We start from the raw sequence: 21,407 nt of genomic DNA, 5'->3' as shown, positions 1-21,407 counted from the left end.
TTGATGGTGAATAAGGATTAAAGGATAGGAGATATTTTTGTAATTTATTATAATAAAAAATTTATTTTGATAAATTAATTTAACTGAAAATTAAAATTAATTATAATAATTATGTAAAATCTAATTAAGAAAATCTTTCTTTAATTTTTCCTTCCAATAAAATTATATTTTTTTTGTGTAAAAAGAGAGAAACTGTCAGTTGAGGCTGGAAGTACAAGGCAAGACGCAAAGCTGATTGTTCTTTGTTGGTACAATACCAGCAGCTTGATCGTACCATCGTGGGCCCCACTCAAAAGGGGGCGAACTGTATGGTCTGTTGAGGCGCATTAAGCCGACAATCGGGGCCCACCCCATCTTCTATGCCTTCTCTCCGCAGTTTTCTTTTCCTTCACCCAAAATCCAAAGAAACCGAATAATCACGACATTTCGTTTAACTTCAAAGGATTCTTAATTATTTTTTTTGCGTAAAAACTGAATCTTTTTGTGAAGAACAAGATTCCCAGGGAGGAGGAGACGGCGGAGGCGGAGTAGTTTCAAGTGGCTCAGTTTAAGGTTCTCGTGATGTCGTCGGAGGCATCTTCTTCGTACATGGATGACTCTGAGCTGGATTTGGGCCTCGGACTTAGTCTTGCGGGCTCTCGCGGCAGAGGTGGAAAGCTCAAGACCAAGTCTTTGGCGCCGCCGCCGGCCCAGGCGGCGAGAGGTCAGTGGTATCACCAGTATGCAAGAATCTTGACTGCTAGGGATTTTTCATCTGTAGCTTCATCATCATCTTCCTCTTCTGTCACCAAAAGAACAGCTGAACCACCTTCACCTCCAGGCCGCTCTGGAGTCAGGTATAATCTTTTTTTTGAATGGAAACTTTTTATTTTTATTTTCTGTCAATCAAAGTTTATTTTATGCGAAATCTTAGATACTAAGATGTTAAGATTTTGGCTTTGCAAGATCAGATTTTTTTGTCTGAATGGTGTGCTTTACATGAGAGATGGTGAAGATCGTTTGATTTATATATGTTGTGATTTCGATTTTTATGATGTTTCTTTAAGAACTTTTTGTATCACTTGATTCTTGCATAATCTAGTAAATGAGATCATATTTATTCTATCTTTTGAGAGTGCAATGAAAAAATTCGAAATTCTATATGTAATTTTTCTAAACAATTTTATATGCAATGTATTAGATGGCCTTGACTGGCATCATTCCCTTTTGGAACTTCCTGGATTCGTACCTAATAGGAAGCGATATACTTCTTGACAAGAAATGTTCGGTTTTTCGGCATAAGGGATTGTAAAGCGAATTGGCACCCGACCGGGCCATTAAATGTTTCTTGGAGTAACCTTTCCCTTGCACCTTGTTTGTTGATGATGTTGTTATGTGTATCTTGTTATTTTATTTCTATCCGAGGAATTTATTCTTAGATAGTTAGGGAATTAGTGTAATATTGATAGTTTTCGATTTAATAGGAAACACCTGTATTGTATCAGTGCAACTGATTCAAAGATGTCTCATATGTTTCCTTTAATGGAATTATTCTTTTAATGTGAGTTTTGCTTGCAGCAGTCATGTTGTGGGATGGCCTCCTATAAGAACTCACAGAATGAACAGTTTGGTATATCATACGAAATCGCCAGAAACCGAAGAATTGAATCCGGCTGTTGATAAATGTAAAAGCAGGAAAAATGTAGTGGATAATACCGACTTTGGAAGCAGCAGGAGCTGCTCTTTTGTGAAGCAAAAACGACCCTTAAAAGCTTCATTTTTGGTGAAGGTGAACATGGATGGGTTCCCTATTGGAAGAAAAGTAGACATGAATTCCCATGACTGCTACAAGACTTTAGCTTTGACAATCGACAACATGTTTAGTTTCAATGCAGGAGTCGGTGCAAGACGTAATTTTCTATGCTTTCATTTGTTCTGATAAAGTATTATAATTTTTTTAATAATTTTCTCCAAAAGCTTGCGAGTTACTGTGTTTGTTTGATCCAATGTTGACTCCTGGGTTCCAATTATCATTTCTACCACGAAAATGTATTTATGAGCTTTATGCATATTCTAGTTCTCGGTCCACCATAAATGTTTACTAGTGATTTTCTTACATGGGTAATGATTTTAGGGGTAATCACCAAGCTTACTGAAGCTGGAAATTGGATAGAATCTTAATAAATTTGTATTCTTGAAGCAATTTTCGTATGTAAGTGTATAAAAGTGCCAGCTTTGGTCGGAAGTTTTAATTTCAAGTATTTTCTTTATTGAGTTTCAACACTCATATGGTGATCTCTCACGTCTGTTAAATTACCAACCGATGGTTTTACTGTTATTAGGATCAAAAGTGGAGGAGCAAGCAAGAGGACCTGCAAGATTGTTGGGTGGTTTGTCCGACTTTATGCTCACGTATGAAGATAAAGAAGGGGATTGGATGCTTGTTGGTGACGTCCCTTGGGAGTAAGACGTCTTAAAACTACATGTTCTCTAATTATTTTACAGCTCTTGTTGTATAACAATCCTCACCCACTCTTGTAGCATAGACAATTAACCGATAAAATAGACCTATCACTCAACAAATGCCCCTATGATCGTGTGTGTCGGTATATGTCACATGATGGTAGAAACATGATATGCGGGCTGTTACGTGGTTATGATATCTGAGTTGAACAGCTAACACCAGCTACAACTTTAGTATACTGCTAATGCTCTGTCCTACAATTGTCGTTAGTTGGTGCAATTAGTAAGACAATTGCCCCTCCGATTCTTTGTGGCTACATGTATAGTATAGTACTTGAAACACGTAGTTGTATGGCTTAACCATATTTAAGTTATATCATTATCACTAAATATAACTTTTTGTACCGAACCACGGGTGCTGGTAATCAACATTATGTTTACATCTGATGGTCTTATGGTTTCTTTTGTATCAGGATGTTTCTAAGCACTGTGAAAAGACTTAGAATTACGAGGACAGCCAATGCTCATGGACTTGGTATGAACAAGGTTTTTTTTTTTTGGATTCTTCCATGCCCGCTGGATGTTATCCTGTGTTTACGTGTCCTTTCATTCCCCTTTTTGGTGACAGCTCCGAAGTCCCATGAAAATAACAGGACACATTTGTCAACACGATTATAAGATGACGAAGAAACTCTATATTCAACGAAGATCTTGGTGCACGTTTCTTTTTTGGTTTTGATATCTTTTAAACCTTACTAATACTCATTTGACAAAACACGGAAGTGATGATCTTTTTGTGTAGGTATATATAGTTGGGTTACCTTTTATTAGATCGTAAGTACGAAAACATATCGTGATTGAGTTTTGATCTTTATACACTCACAAGCTGCTAAATTCTATCTCCGTGAATGAAAAGTGTGCGATCAACTTTGTTTCAAGCTGTTGGCTAGGTGGTTGTGTTTCTCATTTTATTTCATGTTTTTAGGCAATATTTACCTGATGGTTGAAATTAGAATTAATGGTATTACAAGATGAACTACTATATTATTTGCAAGATGAACCCAACCTATATCCCTCCAAGTCCAGAAACAAAACATCAGAACCGCCGTGATCTTGGTAAAAGCTAGAATCAAGAAACAACTACGGCCGAAAAGCAACATGTAATTATTTTACTCAAAGAATGCCATTTACAGGTGAGACAGTGAATATTGGCTTGTCTTTGTTATCAGCAGCACTTCCTTCTGTGCAGCTGCCACCTTTTCTCCGAGGCTTAGCTCCTTCAAGAATAGTTAAAACGTCTCTCATCGAGGGTCTATCCTTTGGTAGTTTAGCTGTACAAAGTATAGCAATTCTTAGAACTAAAAGCATCTCTTCTTGAACGTGTTTGGTATTTCCTACACTGGGGTCTAAAGCTTCTTCTAGTGGCTTGTTTTCCCGAGTCTTTTTACGGATCCATTCGACAATATCTACAGATTCTCCAAATTCAGGTTCCAACGGTCTCCTCCCTGTGAGAAGTTCCATCAGAACAACACCGTAGCTGTAAATATCACTCTTCTCGTCTACTTTCAACGTGTATCCGTACTCTGTCAAGAAAAACATGAGAATACGTTATTTAATTTGACTGCAAAATGATGTTATTTAGCATAAAAACAGAAGGAAACAAATTTAGTAACTCACCAGGGGCTATATACCCATATGATCCTGCAACCATTGATACTGTCTCATTCTTTTTAACCATAATTTTGGCCAACCCAAAATCAGCAATTCTTGCCTCGAGATTGGAATCAATCAATATGTTATTCGACTTAATGTCTCGGTGTATAACAGGTGGATGACAATCGTGGTGGAGATAAGCAATCCCTTGTGCTATTCCAAGGGCTATATTATATCTTGAAACCCAATCCACCAGTAATCTTTCCGATTGTTTTCCATGTAGAGCATCTCCAAGGCTACCATTTCGCATGAACTCGAAAATGATCATTGCATCGGAATCATTGTGGAGAAATCCCAACAGCCTTACAATATTTCTATGCCTTAATCTTCCTAAAAGATTGACCTCTCCTAGAAGATCCCCGCTGCCTCCTAATTCAATATATGTTACCCCCCTCCATAGCTTCTTTACCGCAAAAGTGGTGTTTAATCGCTGTATCTCAGCTTTATAAACGGTACCCGTTGCTCCCATTCCAATCACATTCGATTCCTTGACACAAGCTAGTATGTCATTGCTGTTGAAACCAAGTCTTTGAAATGCCATTAGTCTCCAAGGCCACTCCCCATTGCCGGTTTCGAATCTTTCTTCGAAGCAATTCCCGTCCCTCCATTTTTGGTACACATAGAGAGATGCAAAACCTGCTAGGAAGACAGCTAAAAGAGTTGAAACTCCTATCAGCCATCCTCCGAGAACACGTTTGTTATGCAGGGCTTGTTTTTTCGATGAATCTGCTGCATTTTGTAGGCAAGGTGGAAGTACGCCACCGCAGAGACCTGAATTCCCTTCAAGGTCATCAGGATTGATTGTTCTTAACATCCCATTCGCAGGAACAGGCCCCTCCAGCTTGTTGTAAGAAACATTAAGCATTTCCAAGGCTGGAGAATTCCCGAAATTTTCAGGTATCCCTCCAGTCAGAGAGTTGTTCGACAGATCAAGGATAGCCAATGAAGGCATGCTAGCAATTAGCTTTGGAATATGCCCAGTTAACTGGTTGTTTCGAAGGTTCAAAGTTACCAATTTCTCGCACGAAGCAATGCTAGCTGGAATGCTTCCAGTGAAGTGGTTTGAGGAGAGATCCAGCACAGAAAGTGAACAGTCTTGGAACTGATCTGGGATTTCTCCTATCAAATCATTACCCGAGGCCATGAATGTTTGAAGATTAGGAATGGAGAGAATCGAAGAAGTTAAAGAAGATTGAAGGTAGTTTCTTGATAAATCAATGAAAAAAAGTGAAGTTGACGTTGAAAGGTCATATGGAATTTGGCCTGTGAGATTGTTATTTGCAAGCTCAAGCCGTTGAAGCTTGCCAAGCTTGCCAAAACCAATGGGTATTGTTCCCGAAAGATGATTATTTTGCATCCTGACACGAACTAATGATTCACACGTTGATAAACTAGAGGGAATTGAATCATAGAAGGCATTGTTAAATAGAATCAGCTTAGTTAGATTGCTTTTACTGCACAAATTCGAAGGAATAGGACCTGAAAAGGCGTTTGATGAAACATCCAGCCATTGGAGTGCCGAATGTCGGCCTAAATCACTAGGCAAGGGGCCTGATAGCGAGTTGTTCCAGAGCTCAAGAACCTCCAATTGAGTCCATCCTGCGATGGCAGTAGGAACCGAACCTGATAACCGGTTCGACATCAGATTCAAAAGCTGCAAGCTCCCAAGATTCGATATTTGGGCTGGAATTTCACCAGATAACATGTTGTCTGAAATATCCAAAACCTGTAAGAAAGTCATGTTCCCAATCTCTGGTGGAATATCGCCCTCGAACTTGTTTTTGTACAGAAAAACGGTGTTCAACTTCTTCAGTTTTCCCAGTTCTGAAGGTATCGACCCTCCAAGATTGCCTATTGCCAGATCAAGATACACCAGATTACTAAGATTCCCAAATTCCACAGGAATCCCACCTTCAAACTCATTATATCCAAGAACAACAGTCTCCAAAGCCGCCAATTCGCCGATCTCCGCCGGTATCCTCCCTGTCAAATTGTTCCCCGAAAGCCCCAGAAACTTTAATCTCCTCAAATTCTTGTAATTTATTGGAATGGAGCCCTCAAAGAAATTCCCCCTCAAGTCAAGATTCTCGAGAAAAGTTGCATTTCCAAGATCTTCAGGCAGATAACCAGAAAAGTTATTTCCAGAAGCATTGAGGGCCACCAATCCGGGCGCCATTCCAAGACCAACGGGGAATTGGTTAACAAAAGAATTCTGACTCAGATCGATCCACTGAAGTTCGGTGAGATTAGACAAAGATCTCGGCAACTGCGATTCGAACCCATTACAGCAAAAGTTAAGAGAATTCAAACTCTTCAATCCCTGGATTTCATCAGGAATCTTGCCACTAAGATTCTTGCGAGAAAGATCAAGACTTTCAACAAAACCGTCGGAGTTGCACTTCACTCCAGTCCAGCTGCAGTGAACTGAACTACCAGACGATGCGTTTTCTTCCAATTTCCAGTTTTTAAGCTCATCCAATGGATCAAAAAGACTTGCTTTAAGCTGCAGCAGAATCGAAGATTCATCATTGGATTCGATCGCCCCCGCCACCTTAGTGTGACAAAGAACGTAAAAACAGGTGCAAAAAAGCAGCAAAAAGAAGAAAAACTTATTTTTCAACTTCATTTTGCTTTAATTCTCTATGACAATTCGATTCTTTTCTTAATTTTCCAGCATCTTTTCGATTTCAAGAATCATCAAGATTGATGATGGAGCTGGTGAGGTGATGTCAGAAATCGAAACTAAGGTGATGATTTATGAAAACAGACGGGTAGAAACATTTAATGATTGATAATTAGTGAGAGATTAAAAATTTAAAATGAATTCAGATTAAACTTTTTTACAAATAATTAATAACAATAATTCGTGAGATCTTGGGCTCTGTAACACTAACAGCTGTGGATACAAATAAAATTGACTGGAAACTTTGGCTTTTCTTGAAATGTAATCCGACAGGAAACATGGCGAGAATTTGTGAAAAGCAGTCAAATTAGTTGGTTTATAAAGTTTTTTACACGTATGTGTGTATAATATTAAATATAATTTAGGCAAAAATTTGTGTGAGACGGTATCACGGATCGTATTTTGTGAGACAGATCTCTTATTTGGGTCATCCATGAAAAAATATTACTTTTTATTGTGAATATCGATAGGGTTGACTCGTCTCACATATAAAGATTCGTGTGACCATCTCATAAGAGACCTACTTTATAATTTATATACGTTTTTTGTGGAAATTGTGCATTGTTTAGTTAATATTTCTCATATTTATTTCAAAGTTCTAATAATTTCACATGCAAAATAAAATATTTATTTGGGTGATATTTTCACATGCATGCATGTGGAAAGAATGCATAAATAAAAGGGTGAGTGGTGTGTCACTAAAGTGGATGATGCCATGTGAAATAATAGTTCCCATACATCACTATTATTAGACAGAGACATATAATAAATATATAATTTGTTTCAATTGTTTATTTCCTCACTTCATAATTACTAGAATTAACTTCAATTTTATGAATAAGAAGTTCAATTGCCATTTTCCAAAATCAAACTGATATCTTTTTTTTGGAATTTTTAGTTAGAAAGTAATGTACCAAGATTTTAAGATTATTCTCGACATCTCGTATTGCGGTTCGACTTATTTTATTGTTAATTTTTTTTTTCAACTTACATAAAATTTTATCTTATTTTTTTTGTCTTCTTTTTGTTCATATAGTCGAGTTAAATGTAAAACTGAGATCAAAAACCAAATTTTAAATGAGAAATTATGATCTGTTTATTTATTTAATTTTAATTGTTGAGATGGCTTCACGTGGAATTGTGCTATTATGAGCAAAAATGTGATGGTGATGGAACATGTAGCACGTGCACCGAACGTGGGCCACTGATTAATGGGCCAAGAGAATCAATCCAATTATTTCTCTGGGCTTAAATTTGGGCCATTGAAGTCACTGGTTATTATTAATTATTATTATTCAATGATTTGACAACACGTTTGGTGGAATTTTGTTTTGTCAGTAATATCAAAAGTATTTTGGATAGTTTATCTATTTTAATATGTCATTTTTTGGTCAAAACATATACAATATTTAATTAAATACCTAAAACTTAACATGGAAACTATGTAATACCCAAAAAATAGCATATTATTTCCAGGCTTGGTATCATGTATCATTTAGTTATTTCATCCAACCAACCGAGCAGTATCATAACCCTTTTGTTCATCAAACTTTTATTTGGAATTTTTCTTTATGCCATTCAAGAAAGAGACAGTGGAATTCTAGAATACATAAAAAAGCTCAAACGAGGAAAGTGGATAATAATAACATCAAAAGTGTCTGTCTAATCCTCTACGAGAACATTTGCAAAACTTATTCACCGCAAAAAGTACTAGATTTACTGCACTTGCAAAATGCAGGATGCAGTCTCATTTTGGTCAGTTTTTCCTCACCTCTTTCTCTCTAGAGACTTATTCTATGTACAAATCATGCCCACGATGGCCAGTCACAGTGACTAACCCTTGATGCACCTTCGAAGGTTTGATTCTTGTCTCTCCTCGTCTGCAGTTTGATTTTGTACTTACGCGAACGCAGCAGGGATGGCAGCTTCAAAAGCTACCATTTTGATACCGAGCAGCTCTATTTCTTAGTTTCACGTCTCGTTTTCAGACGCATAAACAGATCAAAAGTCGAGCATGCCATTTGATCGTGATGAGTACTCTGACACGAGCTTAAGAAACATGGAGGACTTGTCATCTAGTAGTCGTGCTGGAGTGTCGAACTCCGCAACTTTACCTGTGAAATATACAATGAGATGGGAAAATTAGCATGCTGTTGGTGTTTGGAGTAATACCATTTTAGGTAGGATTCTACACATCCCAGGGCGGATTCAGAAATCTGAAAGCGGACCAGCGAAACGGCAATTTTAGAAAAAGCACATAAAATTTCAAAAAAAATAATAATAATAATTACCCCCCACTGGATTCTCTCTTTTCATATATCATTATTCCATCGATAAACAAACTATGAACTCCGAGATCACAATGGACATAGGAAGTATAGAAATAGTCAAGCTGATACTAATATAAGAATGAAAATGTCAATAGGGGCAGATCCAGCAGAGAGGGAGTTGATTCATTGCTCTCTACAACTTTTATTTGTAGTTTTTTTCCAAAAACTATGATTCACCTTCCAATAAGTTGATCGGGCCCACCTTGCTCCTCCCATCGTGTCTCCCCCTCTCAAGATCATTTGAATCTGCCCTTAAGTAAATGGACATAAAATCAGTATATATAGAAAATTATGAAGGTATTGACGCACCGTCACTGAGGACAAGAACAAGGTCGCTATCAATAACGGTAGGGATGCGATGAGCAATCGTACAAACAGTGCAGTCCTGAAATTCGGTTCTTATTATCTTTTGGATAAGGTTGTCAGTGGCTGTGTCAACTGAGGCTGTTGCTTCATCAAGAACTAATATTCTTGCCTGTTTAAGCAACGCTCGACCAAGAGATACTAGCTGCCGTTGGCCCACACTCCAATTATCTCCACTTTCTACAACTGCCCATGTCAAAGAGAACGAATAATTCCTCATGTATACTCGGGATTTTACGAACCAGGAGAAATTTTTTATTCTAATCTGTTACCTGGTGTATCGAGTTTATGTTCTTTCTGGCGAACTATCTCTCCTAGCTGAGACTTATCAAGTGCCTGAGGATACAAAAACGGAATGAATGGCACGAAATAGTCTGAAATGATATACCATGATCTCAAAGATAAGTACCAAAAAGATCGTCATTTGAATACAAAAATAATAGACACCATTTATCCATCTTCGGTTTCGGAAGGTCAAATGAGGTGAATGATAAATATTTTGTTATGCTACTAAAGAAGGCAAAAAATGGACCTGCCAAATTTCTTGATCAGAATGCTCTTCGAGTGGATCTAGGTTGCCTCTAATAGTTCCTTCAAATAATGTCGGATCTTGGGGTATGATACTCAGCCGGCTACGAAGGTCATGAAGCCCGATTTTCGCGATATCAATGTTGTCTATGATTATTCTGCCACCTGCTGGTTCAACCAGTCGAAAAAGGGCCTGTATCAAGGTAGATTTACCACTTCCAGTACGCCCAACAATTCCTATTTTCTTCCCACCAGGAAACACGCAGGAGACACCATGAAGCACAACAGGAAGACTCTCCTTGTAACGAACCTAGGATAAATCCGACAGATTTTAAACACAAGTGTTAAAGTTGGCATATTACGAATCTTAAACATACAAATAGAAGTATAGAACATGACTAAAAGTCTAAAACATACAAATAGAACATAACTAAAACAATACGTGTGTACCTTTAAATCAATCAATTCAATTGTCCCAGTCTGTGGCCAAGAGGATTGTGGGCGCGAATCATCAATAACTGCTGGTGCCTCACTGGGTATTTCACAGTATTGATGAATCCTTTCTATAGATACGATTTTGTTTTCAAGCTTGCAAAAGCTAAGTATCCATCGTGATAGACGTGCATTTAAATTAAGGCCATACGTCACAGCAAGGCCAGCCATACCTATGGAGAAAATAGCGCAAGAATCATGCGTCATTTACAAATGATTTACTACAATTTCCATGGACACCACCGAAGATAAATATTTCCCAAAATCACCATTACTAAATCAGTCACATAGAACCTTAGAAATAAAGAAATTTGAAAGCCAAAAAGAGTGATTTACTCACTTGGATCAATACTTCCATGTGGGAAGCTCACAAGTAAAACCATGCAGAAAGCAAATACAAATGTCGAAAGAATTTCCATACGCAGGCAAAGCCATTCGATAGCTGCAAGACTGCAGAAGAACGGACGAGTAAAGCAATCAAGAAGATAAAGATTCCTCTTCATGAATCGCTTTTCTTGGCCAAAACCTCTTATTGTAGCTGCTCCAGCAATCGACTCGGTAAAAAGATGAATCACTGGAGATTTTTGGATGCTAACAATGCGCACCAGTTCTCTAGATGATGCCATGTAGTATTTCTGCATGTGTGAAGAAAAAAGTTTCATCTTAGCTTTTCCTTGCCCTCGATCTAAATAATTGTTGGAAAAAAAAACTTGATATAGGCATATCCGTAAATGCAATTGCTTTACACTAGATGCGAAGTTGTATATAATGCAATTTATGACATTGTACGACTGCTTACCTGCATCCACAAGCAGGCAATTGCCATTGGCACAACAAGGAGCAATATTTGCCAAGTAACTTGTGTCATCACACCAACAATACCAAGAAGTTGGATGGTAGTTGAAGCAAAGCCACCAAGTCTAAATGGAATATCGAGATCAACAACACTTTGGTCAATTGAAACCTGGTAGATCATAAAAAACCATTTTGTTAGAAACAAAACAATAGAATCAGATTTAATGACATTATAATTTAGCAATAGGAAAGATTTCACTGCCATATTTTTTAAAAATAATTTCACATATATAAAAGATGGTTATTATATTCTAGATTATGAGAGATCAATCGAGTTTTAGCTCTTCAGACTTGAATTATGTAATTGGAAGGGATCCAAATGAAAAAGGAAAGAACCTAGGTGTAAAGGGGAAGATTAAGAAAGGCAGAAAGACCCCTTTTCATCACCCATCTTAGCCTTTCTCTGAACTGCGAAAGCTCTCTCTTACTAAACCTTGTTGTAATTGTAATAACAAAGTTGTTGCTATTCAACAATGCAGTGAATCATCTATTTCATTAAAACACGCCGCCTACTAGCGCAGAATAAGGACCAAGGCAAAGTCTTTTTTTCCCGAATTATTTAATTGATTTCTTATCAAGTAGGAGAGCGCTTACGCGGTTCAGTATTCTTCCAGATGGAGTAGAGTCGAAGAAAGCCATCGGTGCGCGAAAAACTGTTCTGAGCATCTTCATAAATAACTTCTGGGCAGCTGCAAGACCAAATGTAGCAACAAGAACAGCCCTGACAAATATAAACCAGGAACTTCCGAAAGCAAGCGCCATATAAACACCAAGAAGCATCATACTACTGGTTTTAGGCTTGTCCCCAGTGGTTTGTGGATTAGCCCAAGCCATCCACCAATTACTTGCTATTTGAAGGACCTGAAATAACATTTGTGCAATAATAATCAATGGAATCAACAACCCCTTGTACGCTGCCGCCATATACGACAAATACACTTTCATGCTCACTCTTCCACGCTCTCGCTCCTCTTCCTGCACAAGCTGTTTCTTCCTAGCACGTTTAGCCTTCTTTTTCTCTTTGATAGCTTTCAGGTCCGAAGCTGAAACACCTTCTTGTATGTCCTTTGCCATGCCAGCAATATTACTACCGACGGAATCACATTTCTTACACATGAGAACAGACCTATCAAGAGGATCGTCTTTTTCCTGTTCTTCAAAAGCTTGACTCACAAAATCCATGGCTTCAATAGCTTCATGATGAGCAGAGACTAATGTGCTGAAATCAGTTCCTGCTTGCAAAAGCTCCTCATATCTTCCAGCTTGAATAATACGGCCTTCCTTTAGAACCTATTACAATAGCATGCTAAATTAGAGAAAATCGTGAATTTACCTCTTGCCTTTATTAATTTATTGCCTTTAAACAACAGTTTATCCGTTACTTTTGATTGGGGAGTTTCACGTTACGCATTAATTTTCTGATCGTTGGTATTGTTGGACAGTACCATGCTTAAAACAAACAAACAAATCAATCAGTAAAAGTACTGATCAGCAGATAAATTTCTGAAATTCCATCATAAAATAACTAGATTATATGTGATGGCCTCTCCATGCACTTGCCTGATCTTCTAAGACGATGAATATATTTTTCTCTGATAATACATGGAAGGTTTTTTTAAGCGAAAGTTAAAGGTGGGGAAATGCAGTGAAACTTGATCCCTACTTTGTAGAATAGTTCAAATACTAATCTTTATTACACGTCATTTGATGTCAGCACAATGGTTACTCTGAGAAGCATAAATTTGTAAAGATACACGAGATGCATTTTATATGAACATGGAAAGATCGTCTCATTATCTCCATTTGCACATATATGAGCAGATGGTCTCATTATCTCCATTTGCACATATATGAGAAGCTCAATTATCCATGAAAGATGCTGGACTAATTCTCCAACAACTACAACTAGTTATCCATCCACGTTTTACAGTCTACCACGAGATAAATGTGAGACAAGAAGATACTATGCAATTTTCAATCAACCAATCAAAAGTATGCTCTCATCTATGACTTAGATGAGTAATCAATATAATACACACATAAAAAGATCCAAAACCAATCACATAGATGTCAACTTGAGATTTCTTACACATGTGCGTTAATAGATACAGTGAAGAAAATACCAAAATCAAGTCGGCGGCTGGCAAAAATTCAACTTGATGAGTTACGAAAACCACAGTCTTTCCAGATAGTGCTGTCAGTATGTACTCCTGCAGTTACATGATACAGATATTTAGGCCAATCCCCTTTTCAGAGAAAAAAAAAATTATGCTATTGATTTCTAAACCTTGAACAATTCTGAGCCAGTGTGTGCATCAACTGCACTGAAGGGATCATCAAGTAAATAAATGTCTGCGTTTTGATATAATGCCCTGGCAAGTTGCACCCGCTGCTTCTGACCGCCACTAAGGTTTATCCCTCTATCACCAATAATGGTCTGATCACCATGTGAGAATAGCTCCAAATCTTTCTTCAGAGAGCAAGCATGAATAACACACTTGTATTTGGCCTTATCCATTGGACTTCCAAAAAGAATATTTTCCTCGATATTTCCTGATTGTATCCAAGCAGACTGAGGAACATAAGCAGCAGACCCACAAATTCTTACCTAATGAACACACATGGAGCATCAGCATGATTTAATCAACTAAATTCGTGGAACAAATACTTCAATTAGCATTTCATAAAATTTGACTTACCTCACCAGTAACTTTTGGAATCTCACCAAGAATGCAAGAAAGGAAGCTTGATTTCCCAGAACCGACGACACCACAGACAGCCACTCGCATTCCCTTTGTCACCCTGATTTGTATGCCTAATAAGGTTGGAACTGAAGAAGATGAATCCCAGCTGAATTCTCCGTCTTTGATTTCTATGGAGACATCTGAAATGCCTCGGGGTAAAGTGATGGTTGCATCTTCCTGCAGCTCTTCCTCGTTCAAGAATCCTGCTATTCGATCAAGCGAGACTTTAGTCTGCGCCATCATTGAAACCAAGTCAGGAAAATTTCTAAGTGGTTCTTGCAGGATTCGAAAAGTAGCCAATGCAGAAAGAACACTGCCAGCTGTAAGCTGACCCCCTAACAAAATGGAAGTGCCAAAAGTGATAGCCGAAACAAATATAGGGGAGCTCCAAAAGATAAACGTGATGAAAGCCTGTGAGTAAAGAGCTTTTCGGAGATACTTGAATTCGACATTTCTCATTTCTTCCAGTTTCACTCTGTATCTATCCTCCCAAGCTTGCAGTTTAAGAATCCTCATATTCCTGAGGCATTCAGAAGTCCTCCTCATCCTATCATCCTTTGCGGCCATTAACCTATCTTGGTAATCTTCCTGAATCCTCGCTAGTGGGACAGTCGCGATAATCGATATAATGGTGGCTATGAGAGTGGCAACAGATGCAATGCCCACATTTTTATACAAAATTGCCAGGGCAAGAATAATTTGGAGAGGAAGCATCCATATATCATGCAGATACCAAGAATAGTCCCCTACTCTTTGAACATCAACAGCCATGTAGTTAACAACCTCGCCACTGGTGTGACTTTGCCTAGCTGAGCTTGAAAGTCTGAGTCCTTTTCGATAGACCATTGCTGTTAGAGCCGATCTTACGTGCATACCCAAAATATCGACCCCAAGATACCACTGCCGGGTTGTTAGGGTCTCTACCAACTTGGAGCCGAAAAAAATTGCAGCAAGAACGTAGCCTTCATGGCGGAAAGTCTCCTTTCCTCCTAGGTAATCCACAAAGTAGCTTATCAAGTATGGACCTACGTACGAGACCAGAGTGTTCACACCAGCAAATATTGCATTACATGCTGCCTCTTTCCGAAAAGACTTGAAAATGGCCCAGGCTAAAGAAGGCTGATTCAGAGGATTCTCAGCCTTCAACTTCTCCCAATTTGTATTCAATAGCTTATAGTTGGTCTTGGACCGATCTTTTGGAGCGAGCAAAGGAATATCTTTCAGTTCAAGTGGTTTCCTTGCCCCGATCGAAAGGAGTGGATTCAACCAAGAAAGAGTCAGCAAACTAAGAAGGCCAGCTTCACTGTAAGGAGTAACCTTAAGACATCCTGCTTCTTCTTCTTCAAGCAACAAAGGTTCTCTAAGATCAGAGTTTCTAAACTTTTGAATACCAGTGACACCTCTAAAAGCAGCATAACATAGAAAACAAAGAGCCGGGGTGGCCGCAAAATTCACCAAAACATGAGAATTCAAGTGGCTTAATCCTTCTGTCAGAATCCCTCTACCATCGGCATACGCAGTACACAAGCAAATAACAAAAGATGCAACCCACCAAATTCTCAACAAATATGGGAAACTCACAACGGTCTTGTATTTACAGTAAAGAACAGAAAAGCTCAGCACAAACCAAGCTAAACTCTGAGCAGCAGGCAAAACTATAACAGTCCAATCTGAGCTCTCACCCTTCCCTCGTGCAGCCTTCTTTATTAAACCAACGCCATCAAACCCCAATACCAAAACATGCAACAACAAAACATAAAAGCAACAAAAGAGTGAAGCTTTATAAGTTCTACCGATCACCACACTCTGACCTTCCTCACCGATTAGAACTCCTCTTTGACTATTGGCAACAGAATTGCCGTTCAAACTCTCCTTCGGAAGTCGAATCCTACCGAAACACAAGGCAACCTGCCTCGCAGACACAATGGAGAGTAACACAAGAACCAACGTCAAGTTGATGCAAACTGAGGCCAATTCCAATACGGGTAAACCCTGAAAGCTCTCTAGGCCACGGTTTGAAGCTTCAGATGCAGTTGTTTTAGTGACGAGAAAAAGATTCATACCCATAATTTTCTTTATAGGTATAAATCTTTAAGCATAGGAAATGACGGAAAACAATGACTCTGAACTGAAAAACAATCGCTCCGCAATTTACCGAGTTTAAAATTAACGTGACTGCGGAGAGATTGAACCTCGTGAAGGGCATTTCACCATCTGGCAATCGGTGCTGTGTTCAATGCGCAAAGCTTATGACAAGTAGCAAAAAGGGCAGAATCTGCAAGACACATCGCACATAAATTCTGGTCAGTTTTATCCTCAAACCCAACGCAGGTACCGACAGAAATGTAGACAAAGAAAGGAAATTAAAAAACGAAAAAGAAAAGAAAAGAAAACTATCACGCAAAAACTCCTCCATTTTTGTACTTTTGCTTCAAGAAAAGGTGGGCAAGAATCGAATCGGAAACATACCGATTAATCAAAAAGACAGAATTCTGACCAGGCCGAACAGAAACAGGGCCTTTTGAAGGTTAGAGAAATACGCAGCCAACCTTCAGCTATCAGTACTTAATGGGGTGACGATGAAAGAGAAAATGCCGAGAAAAAATGCGAGCTCTATAGTAAACCTAATATATATACGTCGGCATATGTTTTACAAAAAATTATTGCATCTTTTCAACAGTTTGATCATGTTATAATCACTGTGATTATGTTCTATTATTCTTCAAATGGGATAATCATAAAAAACCATTCTTTCTTGTAAACATCTTCCAACTGGGTTCGCATTAACCCTTCCAATCGTGTCACCTTTTGTAGTGTTGTGCGCCGCCTGTGTACGTACCGCCGTCTGAGAGCAATGACAATTTGAACGTTTGAATGGAAGAAAATTGGGTGAAAAAATTCTTAAATTAATATTTCTTTTTCTGTTGATGGGAATTGCAATGTTTTTCGTAGCTTTTTTCTATCATATTATATGTTCATATATATAATTGCAAGATTTTAGGGGTTGTTTTCCTGCTGACAGCTACGAGTAGAATTTTTTCAACTTGGGCTATATATATTTTTTCAGCTTGTTAAAATATATCAGTAAAAATAGCTGGTTTAGATATGATATAAAAGATAAAAACTCGAATATAAAATTAGAACAACCGTATTATATCAACATTTGTTACACTTTTATTTGTATTTAAATATCATATATTAGTATCCGACCTGAAATAATTACGTCTAATGCTGACATATGCCATCTAAAATATATGCATGCTAATCTTTATCATCTTATACAAAATTATATGTGACGTTTACTCACTCACATATTAAACAAAAACACATCCAATGTGCTGAATCTTCATTTCTTTTAATTTTTTTTTATTGTTAAAAAATGATTCCAAGGGGAGTTGAATATAATAAAGCTTAAGAAAGAATATTAGATTTACGTTTATTATATATTAAAATAACCAACAAATCTTCCTGAACAGATATTCCGGTAACAAATATTTTAAGCCTATGAGGATGAGATTTGCCTAATAATAAATAAAAAAAAATTAACTGAGTTTATTAAAAAGTAGGTCAGCATTTTTAGGTAAATTGAATTTTGAGTTGGGTATGAGTACGATAACAACTAAAACGAAGTGTTTGATGGGACATAATCCTTTTAAGTCACACCAAATCCAATCAAAATTAAACAAAAATATATTATATATATATATATATAATGAAATTTGAAATGTTTTTATATCATTTACGAAGCCACATAGCTACTACTATAATTTATTTGAGGGAGATTTGTTTCAAATCTCTACTAGCATAATTATATTTGTGTTCTGTTTTTCTCCGATCGCATTTTTTTTCTTCCGGTTTTTTATTCACACACAAAAACGTTTCTGTACGTCTAGGTTCACGTGTATTTTTTCGGATGAAATTCGATACAAAACATTAAAAATATGGAATTAATGTATTATATTTGAGTATTAACTGTTTTATATATGATATAAAAGATAAAAAAACTTGAATATAAAATTATAAAAACTATATTATATCAACATTTGTTACACTTGTTTGTGTATTCAGATATCATATATTAGTACCAGATATGAAATAGTTGATACTGATATTATATTTTTAATGTTTTGTATCGATTTTCATCCAAAAAAAACACATGTTATTAATATCAATACTCGTTAGACTACGTTTGCATACTCAAAATTAATAGAAAGTTAAATTTCTTTAAATTAAGGGTATGAGATCCAGAATACACTTTAATGGTTCAAAGAAGCCTATCGCAGTGCGTATTAAACTAACTATGAAGGTTCGATCCGGATTAAACTAACTTAATTTTTTGGACGACCAAAAAAACTAAACGAGTTTTGTTTAAAATTTAGATGTATATTTTTCGATGTACAAATAATTTATATCATTATGACTTAACAGTCAAGAATATAATTATGTGATATTGAATTGTTGTATTCTTTCTTGAGTAAGCCTAAATGTTTAGGTCAAAAAGATTGGTGACTCGTGCGTAAAAAAACCGTACGGACTATATATCTTTTTTTTAATTTATCTGAAAATGATGTCATAACTTAGTTATCTCGAATTTTCAGTGAATATCTCTATGAATAAGGTATTTATTCGGGGAAAAGGCAACTTTTTGTTTATAGTGTTTTTTTTTAACCTAAAAGTTGGCCTACACATCTAATAACGTAGCAATTGACACAAGTTAATTGGTGACTCAGATGTTTCCATTAGCCCAAGATGATGAATCAAATTAGAGTCGTGTCCTGCTTCATAGATTATCTTCTCGCTTGCCTAGCAACTCTTAAATATAAGATTTTGATATATTTCATCACATTTAATAGATGAGTATAAAAACATTGGAGAACACGGTTGACGGGATAACGTAGCAAATATAAATATAAAGTAAACTAGTTCGGTTGATTATTTTTTTGACCCGTCAAAATAGCAGGCATTCCGGTCCTCCTAATGGCGGGTTATGGTCCAGTCCGACCCGCCTAATCTGACATTTAAAGCTATTAAATTTTGCTTGGCTCGTCAGGCACGGGGACAACCCATCCGATAAAATAGGTGGGTTGAGTTGAGAATTTTTTGACCAGTCAAAATGGCAGGCCGACCTAAAGGTGTTCAACTATGATTTGATTCAGTTTTAGAAAAATAAAAAATAAAATCGAAACAAACAATTTTATCGGTTTCATAAAATTTTAAACCAAACCAAACCAAACCAAACCAAACCAAACCATTAAATTTATATAAACAAACCAACCCAAATAATGAATTTGGGTTTAGTTCTTTGATCTGGTTCGAATGACTAATTTTAACTCTTAAGTTTTATTTGGAGAATATAGCAATTGACACTTGACAGAAATTGAGTAAATATTTTATTTAATCAGTAACTATAATGCTTATAAGTAAAAACATATATTAAAATACTTATTCAAGTTTTTTGCAACTTAGAAAAAAACATAAACTTTTAGGATGATAATTATGTTTGTTTGGACAAAAATCTACAATAAATAAATTCTTGATGTAATTGATTTGTTACAAGCTCCTCAGATACAGATAATAGAATTCAAAATAAAAAACAAATAATATATACATATATTCAAGAAAATCACTCTAAATTTTAAAAAATTATTTCATGATTTTTTTTTTTATATTAATTGTACATTTTGGATCATTTTGGTTTAATTTGATTTATTTTTATCCAAATCTTGAACCAAGCTAATTATTATGGTTTTGTTGGTTTTAAAACAACCCAAATCGTAATTGCCTGAAAACCGATCCAAACCATATATTTGAGTTTTATAGTTTGATCGGTTTGGTTCAGTTTATGAACACCTCTAGATTAACCCTGAGCCACTAGTCCATTCTAACATTACTACTTTTCAACATCTACAACTTAGAAAAATTAAAATGTTGCCAGTAAATAATTTTTTAGATTATGGACCTTGCTGTTCATGTTTAATATACATTAAATGACTTCGTTCATCGTTCATCTCTTCTAAATTTTTTGGCTCCATCATATTCCACTAGAGAACAGTCCATTTTCATTTTCATTCCTTGTAAATTACTTTTCAAAATGGTCTAGTCATTTTCTACTGTCTTATTAAATATTGAAATGGTGTCGCGTCACAAAAATAGTCAACCATCAAGCCAAAAATTGTGTTAATTTTCTTATCTATCAATAAAATGATACTATAAAACATATTAAAAATTTATATTCAATATTTAAGTGTAATCTAATTGATGATTCAAAGATTAACATGGTATATGAAGAGTTGTTTAAAAGATATTTATTTTATTATTATTATTATCAGATTTAAGGGACAATAANAAATCCCAGGCTCGAACATTAAATATTGATATGGTACATGCGTACAACTTATTGATTATGGTGCCAAGAACGTCTAATGAAAATAATAATTAAAAGATAAAAATAAAATATTTATTTTTATTTAAATTGTCGTAAAATTCGATCTAAATGTTAGATGAAACAATAATATGAAGTCATATCTTTGACATTAAACGATTAACATTTTGTTAAATTAGATGTCTAACGAGCTAACTTATGGCTTGACTTTATTAACTCTTATGTAAAAACAATATTTATTTTAATAATATTTTATGGTTTTATCAATTATGACATCTACTTCATCTATATACACATGAAGTTGCATAGATAAAGCCCTTGAACATACTATATGTATCATGAGGTCTGTCTCTCAACATAAGATCATGAAACTCATTAGGAAGTGTACTGCATATTTCAAACAGGTTTCTACTCGATTCAACCGTCTAAAATAAGGATAAAGTTGTTTGAACTTAAGACTAGCATTTGTGATGTAACCGACATGTTTCATTGGTAAGGGCATAGAGATACTCATTCATACAAATGAGTGATCATTTGATGATGCACTGATCAACCATCCATCAGACTTCCCAATTAGTTATCACTTATTGAGTGAAATAATTCACGGTTATGGTTATATATCATTCGTCATTTGACACAGGGCAATATGGAGGCTGTACGTACTAGCATACTCTTTGATCTGTTTACCGACTCCATTGAGATCATCAGGTGACGAGATTAGATGTAGTTTCGAAATACGTAGGAGCCAATGCATTGTAGTCGGGGATTCACCGCTCGCCTAAGAGTGAAGATATCTTGTGTGATATGATGATTTAATAATGCAAGAAATCTCTGGCCAGAGTAAGACGTGCACTTTGGAAATACATTTTCTTAGT

The 21,407-nt window shown here is 36.3% G+C and overlaps 3 protein-coding genes across 4 annotated transcripts; 1 reads left to right on the top strand and 2 right to left on the bottom strand.

Annotated features, from left to right (window-relative positions):
- Nucleotides 1-231: 231 nt before the first annotated feature.
- Nucleotides 232-3,320, top strand: LOC140980652 (auxin-responsive protein IAA12-like). 2 transcript variants are annotated; one of them, XM_073446614.1, is made up of 5 exons: nt 232-836; nt 1,558-1,889; nt 2,322-2,442; nt 2,916-2,977; nt 3,071-3,320. In XM_073446614.1, exons 1-5 carry the CDS (start codon nt 562-564, stop codon nt 3,118-3,120), a joined length of 840 nt encoding a protein of 279 aa, XP_073302715.1. In that variant the 5' UTR covers nt 232-561; the 3' UTR covers nt 3,121-3,320. The 2 variants fall into 2 exon arrangements, with proteins under 2 accessions (XP_073302715.1, XP_073302717.1); XM_073446616.1 differs by having other exon boundaries at nt 235-836; nt 1,561-1,889.
- Nucleotides 3,321-3,549: 229 nt separating this feature from the next.
- Nucleotides 3,550-6,950, bottom strand: LOC140980650 (uncharacterized). The gene is made up of 2 exons (XM_073446611.1): nt 4,120-6,950; nt 3,550-4,025 (listed from the first exon to the last, which is right to left on the bottom strand). The coding sequence occupies exons 1-2, from the start codon at nt 6,779-6,781 to the stop codon at nt 3,616-3,618; spliced, it is 3,072 nt and encodes a 1,023-aa protein (XP_073302712.1). The 5' UTR covers nt 6,782-6,950; the 3' UTR covers nt 3,550-3,615.
- A 1,755-nt stretch (nt 6,951-8,705) lies between these two features.
- LOC140980649 (ABC transporter C family member 5) lies at nt 8,706-16,977 on the bottom strand. The gene is made up of 12 exons (XM_073446610.1): nt 16,620-16,977; nt 14,106-16,425; nt 13,694-14,014; nt 13,530-13,616; nt 12,001-12,696; nt 11,351-11,515; nt 10,892-11,186; nt 10,510-10,724; nt 10,064-10,369; nt 9,804-9,867; nt 9,478-9,717; nt 8,706-8,952 (listed from the first exon to the last, which is right to left on the bottom strand). Exons 2-12 carry the CDS (start codon nt 16,215-16,217, stop codon nt 8,840-8,842), a joined length of 4,614 nt encoding a protein of 1,537 aa, XP_073302711.1. The 5' UTR covers nt 16,218-16,425; nt 16,620-16,977; the 3' UTR covers nt 8,706-8,839.
- Between the last annotated feature and the right edge of the window lie 4,430 nt (nt 16,978-21,407).

Source organism: Primulina huaijiensis, chromosome 7 (genome assembly GCF_012295235.1).
Source record: "Primulina huaijiensis isolate GDHJ02 chromosome 7, ASM1229523v2, whole genome shotgun sequence".
Lineage (NCBI taxonomy): Eukaryota > Viridiplantae > Streptophyta > Magnoliopsida > Lamiales > Gesneriaceae > Primulina > Primulina huaijiensis.
This window is presented reverse-complemented; position numbering and strand designations above follow the sequence as displayed.